Genomic DNA, 5,172 nt, shown 5'->3' on the forward strand with positions numbered 1-5,172 from the left:
TATAATTTTATCAATAATTTAATGAAGTCGTTTTCTAAAGTGAAACCTTTAGATAAAAGACTTTAAAAAAAGAAAATATTAAAGAGTAATTTTTGTCATTGTTAAATTTCTAAAGTGAGACCTTTAGAGAATTAAGACAATTCTGGAAAGTGGGAAACATTTCCGCTGACTGCAACTGCTGTCATGTTGCTCAGCTGAAGAGGAACATCTGTGAAAAGTCTCTTTCCAAGATGGCCTCTCCTTCCTCAGCACCGCTTCTTCTCCTGCTGCGCGTGCTTCTACGTGGCGACATTTGCTCTGTGGGACCACAGGATGCAGAACTCGCTTCTCCTTCCTCTCCAAACCTCATCCGCACAAAGAATGAGGGTCGACGTTGTGTCGCCCCCTGCCGCACGCCCGACCTCGTTCACAGAAAGAATGAGAGTCATCTTGGCGTGGACCGGTGCAGGGGGCCGACGGTGACACGGCGCGGTGGCCCCCCTCGGTTCGGGGGGCCGGCGCCGTGCGGCCTGGATGGGGAATCCTCCTCAGGAGCATCCAGGGATGAGCCAGAAACAAGATCATCCTGGTCATCAGGATGAGTATTTCCAGGTAGGAATCGAGCAGGTGAGGAGCAGAGTCCGGCTCAGCGCTCTGGGAGGCTGATCTCAGGGACCCAGTCGTTCAGGCGCCGACTCTCCTCACAGAACAGGTGCAGCTTCTCCAGAGTGGGGTCCTCCCAAGACCCATCGGCTGGGTTCTGTTCAAAGAAAAGAACAAGTTTAGAACATAGTTCTGCGATAAAATCACCACATTTCATCTAAAAAATATATATTTGTGAGGTGAAGCTTATTATCTCCTGTTTATGCATGCTGGACCTTTGGGTCTCAGCCCCCCTGACCCCCTTCTTGGTGTCGCCTCTGCTCCTAGACGTACCGTAATGAGGACGCAGTGCGCGTCTTCCAGCTGCTCGGCCTTGTCTCCGACTATGTCGGCCAGACGCTGCATGTCGCTGACTCTGACGATGCTGATGTCGTTGTCGAAGCAGAAGGACTGGATGAGGGTGAAGTGGATCTGCAGAGCGATGTCCCACTCAAACTGCTCATCCGTGGCCAGGACGCAGAAGGACACGCTGTCCGGGTCTCTGCAGGAGGGGAAAAAAAGAAACAAATCTGATCAGAAACTGTCTGCAGACACGTAAAAATGTCGCAGCCGTCACTACATCTCCATACTTACAGGTTCATAACTTTGGCGCACTCGTAAACTCCCACGGTGAGAGAGTCGTTGTCTTTGGCCGAAACCAGGACCTCTTCCAGGGCTGCGCCCGCGCACTGCGCGCGCTCGGCGGGTTTCTGGATCAGAACTTCCTCAAAAGTCATGATGCGGGCGGTGGAGATATTCCAGCAGATTCAGGAGAAGGTTTGGAGCGGAGTGTCCACGGAGGCGCACAGCGGCTCTACTTATAGGCCTGAGCTCGCGTGGAGCAGTGAAAGCGCTGCGCTCTGATTGGCTGAGGCTGAACGGTGCATTGGTATGATAATGCTATTGTCACACTGTGGCTCGTGGCAGATTGATGGGGGTCATGGGGACACGCACGCTCCCCTTCTGCACGCCAACAATCGCAAAAAACAAGAGATTTCTGCAGAAAGCAAACTGAGCAAAGTTTTAGTTTAATAAGAGAGAAACAGAAGCTCCACTTCAGGACTTCATGCATGAATAAAATCAACAAAAAAATAACTTTTTTCTGGATTTCTAAACTCAAAATGCAACAAAGAAATGCGCACTTCTAGCGTTGCTTGTAAACGCATTAAATACAAAAAATTATTATATTTCCAACTAAAATCTCTAAAGTGAGGAGGGTTATTTTGAAGCGACAAACAGAAAACTGTGGATTCCCCCCCCCCCTGCAGCAGCAGCAGCAGAGAGAGAAAGGGCAGGTGGATGAGATCAGGCCATCTGTGGACTATAGAAGCAGGCCATAAAACGACCCTCATTGTTTGCACAGAAGCCCCACTTTTTACTATTATCTCACCCCCCCACCCCTAACTCCTTCATACAAATGCAAATGCAGAGCGCGTGCCAGAACTATGCATGCTCCTGCTGGCCCACGCAGACCACGTGGCCATCAGCTGTGCACATTTTTTTGTTTATTTACACTTTGGGCTGTTGGAGTAATGCAGCTTTTACGCAGGACTTGGTCTGTTCTGCAGCAGGTCCTGCAAATGCAGAAACATTCATATGTGGCATGATAACTCCATAAAAACACACATTGATGTCTAAATTTGTAAATTAAAATAAAAAATGAAAATGCATTTAGGTTTAATGTTTGTTCCCTGTATCTGTGACATCAGATCTTCACCTGTGAGAACATAAGTTTAGAAGTCATGAATACAAGTTAGATAGTTGCAACTTATAAGTACACATCACAAATTCAGGAATTTAAGAGTTTGGGTAAAAACTTAAAGAGAAAGAGTCACAAATTCACTAATAGGATTTAATAAATTACAATTATGAATCAGAAATTTCTGAGTACAAATCCAAACTTACGTGTATGATTCACCAATTAACAGCTGTTTGCACAAATTTAAAAGTAAGAGTGACATATTTGTGGTTAAGAATCAGAAATCTACAAATAAGAATCACAAATATATATATAAAAATCTGAACTTTATCGGTACCAAGCCCAAATTTACAGGTTTAAAATCACAAATTTATGAGTACTAATCACAAATGTATTAATAAAAATCACAAAATTAACAAGTATGATTCTCAAATTTACTTGTTTTACTTGTGTGATTCATAAATTCATAAATGCGAAGCACAAATTTACAAGTGTAACAGATTTAGAGGTAAGAACCAGAAATTTACAAGTACGAACCAAAAAATTATGACGACAAAGTTATAAGTTTGTTATTTGTTCTTGTATTTATAACTTCCGAACTTGTATTCTCACAGATGAAGGTCTGATGTCACATGTATCTATAAATTGACAAAAAGGAACATTATTTACTCAATATTTACATTCAGTGTATTCTCATTATCAGTTCGTATGAAATCGTACGAAAAGTTATGCACCGTAATTTCTTACGTTTTAGACGTTTTTTTTCGTGTTTTTCGTCGTATTTTTACGTCTTGCCTCGAGACAAGATATCCTTGCGCATGCGCATCTTACGCACCATTCAATAACATAAAATTTAACATACAATTAACCCTAACCCTAAGATACAAAACAGCAAGCAACGTAGTTAGAGACATGAAGAAGTAATTATTGCACTGTTTTTCCCCGTTTTCCGTCCTTCCGCGGATCTGCTTTTTTCGTCTGTCTGGCTGCGAATGCGCACTGATCTGTTTTTTCGAGGAAAAACGTCAAAAACGTACAAAAAACTGTGCATAACTTTTCGTACGATTTCATACGAACTGATAATGAGAACAGGGGGCGATTTACCATTAGGCAATACTAGGCAGTTGCCTAGGGCCCCAAGTTAACCAGGGCCCCCATAAAACTCTATTAACATGTACGGTTAATACACCTATTCCTTACTTGTGCACTTTAATTATGTTTTTGATAAAAAATCCTTTCGCTAAAAGGACAGCAGTAAACCATTTGAAAAAAAATGATGCAAAGAGCGGTTTCGCACTTGAGCGACTTTTCAGGGCCTTGCGCCAAATCTTGTGACTTTTTTCTACTACTGGAGACTTTGGCGACTACATTCATAGGGCCCCCTGCCTGTCTTTGCCTAGGGCCCCAATTTTCCTAAATCCGCCCCTGAATGAGAATATGTTGCTACATTACTGACCTTCATTCTTTCAAACATTTATAACATTTATACCAATCATTTTACTGGCAGGTTGTCAGAGGAAAGCTCTGTGTTTACACCTTGAAGCTTTCCCTCTCAGTCCGTCTTCCCGAAAAGAGATCACTCAGGACAAACTCTTTAAATAACACTTAATAACTTATATGTATTATGAGCACTTTCGTCTGGTTTGGTCTGCCGCGGTTTCCGTAGACTCTTGAACGCTCTTTTAGGAAATCCTATACACTACTGTTTATGCTCTAAAAACATTCTAAATAACTTCGTTTCGAGTAAATTCTGGATGCTACCCACTCAGGAAACTTGGAATACATCGGACGAGCAGTATGGAGGAATATTGACACGTTTTTTGTGGACTTTTATGGACCTTTCTGCCTCGGGCGCCATAGACCTCCATTATTTGAATGTCAGCAGACAGCAAGAAGCCTCCCAGATCTCCAGATGCATTTGAGATATCAAAAAAGTACTCCAGAGTGTTGTTCAGCATGGGGGTGAGTAGAAAATGAAGGCTAATCATGTTTTGGGTGTACTATTCCTTTAATACCTGCTTTTTAAATCACCTTCTGTCCAAAACGTCACCCATGGGGGTGTGGTTTCACTTTTACGCACGCCCCTGTCTCACTTTTTGTGCAAATCCTCCAGTGTATTTGCACTTTTTATTTATTTGCATACATTTTTATAAAAAAAAAAAACGCACATTTTGCATGAGGCATGCCTGCTGCTGCATGAATAGCTGAGGAGGGGGACACGAGTTGGCGCAGATTGATTCAGCGCTATTGTCCTGCGGCAGATGGAGAACTGTCGCTATGAAAGGGCTGCTCCTCCTCCTCCTCCTCCTGTCAGGCCCAGGTCAAACCTCGACCCCCGGCGGTTCTGCCCAGCTTTTGTCTCCAAACCCTCCAGTCTGCTGTCTGAGTTTTGAGCAGATCCGAAATTCAGCAATGGAAAAGTTTTTAGTCCTTTTAGTTTTGGCTGCACACACCTTTTATTTACCAGCAACATCAATCTTATTTGCACCATTTTTTTAACTGCACCAACATGTTTGTTTGCACACTCTCATTTCTTTCTGTAAGTGCGGCTGGATTCCGGAAGGTTGGCCTCCGGGGATCATCCGACTGATCCGGACAGATAGGATCATGGCAACAGGCCGGGCGCGTGCAAATCGATCCAAGGCTTTTGTCGCTGCAGCACATCTGCTCAGTGGACCCCCCCTTTTCCTCCCCCCCTCACCCTTCCTCCCCCTCCACCTCCAGCAGAGAGCGACAGGTGTTCAGTCCAAACCTGCGGGTTCGCCCCGAACCTTCCTTTAGATCAAACACAGTTGCTGTTTTGGTCTAACCTCCATCCACGGAGGACATTTCTTTAATCTGATGGAAGAAGC

General features: G+C 43.9%; 1 protein-coding gene across 1 annotated transcript; it reads right to left on the bottom strand.

Moving 5' to 3' along the window:
* On the bottom strand, positions 1 to 1,410 carry LOC107094671 (growth arrest and DNA damage-inducible protein GADD45 gamma-like). The gene is made up of 3 exons (XM_015390445.1): positions 1,216 to 1,410; positions 916 to 1,123; positions 1 to 739 (listed from the first exon to the last, which is right to left on the bottom strand). Exons 1-3 carry the CDS (start codon positions 1,356 to 1,358, stop codon positions 626 to 628), a joined length of 465 nt encoding a protein of 154 aa, XP_015245931.1. The 5' UTR covers positions 1,359 to 1,410; the 3' UTR covers positions 1 to 625.
* Positions 1,411 to 5,172: the final 3,762 nt, after the last annotated feature.

Source organism: Cyprinodon variegatus, unplaced genomic scaffold, assembly GCF_000732505.1.
Source record: "Cyprinodon variegatus isolate N-32 unplaced genomic scaffold, C_variegatus-1.0 Scaffold500, whole genome shotgun sequence".
Lineage (NCBI taxonomy): Eukaryota > Metazoa > Chordata > Actinopteri > Cyprinodontiformes > Cyprinodontidae > Cyprinodon > Cyprinodon variegatus.

What these genes read in the sequence shown, in the direction of transcription:
- LOC107094671 (XM_015390445.1), bottom strand. Translation starts at nt 1,358, where the DNA reads ATGACTTTTGAGGAAGTTCTGATCCAGAAACCCGCCGAGCGCGCGCAG. An exon ending in TGCGCCAAAGTTATGAACCT is followed by an intron (nt 1,124 to 1,215) that starts GTAAGTATGGAG and finishes CCCCTCCTGCAG; the next exon opens with AGACCCGGACAGCGTGTCCT. An exon ending in CGCACTGCGTCCTCATTACG is followed by an intron (nt 740 to 915) that starts GTACGTCTAGGA and finishes TTCTTTGAACAG; the next exon opens with AACCCAGCCGATGGGTCTTG.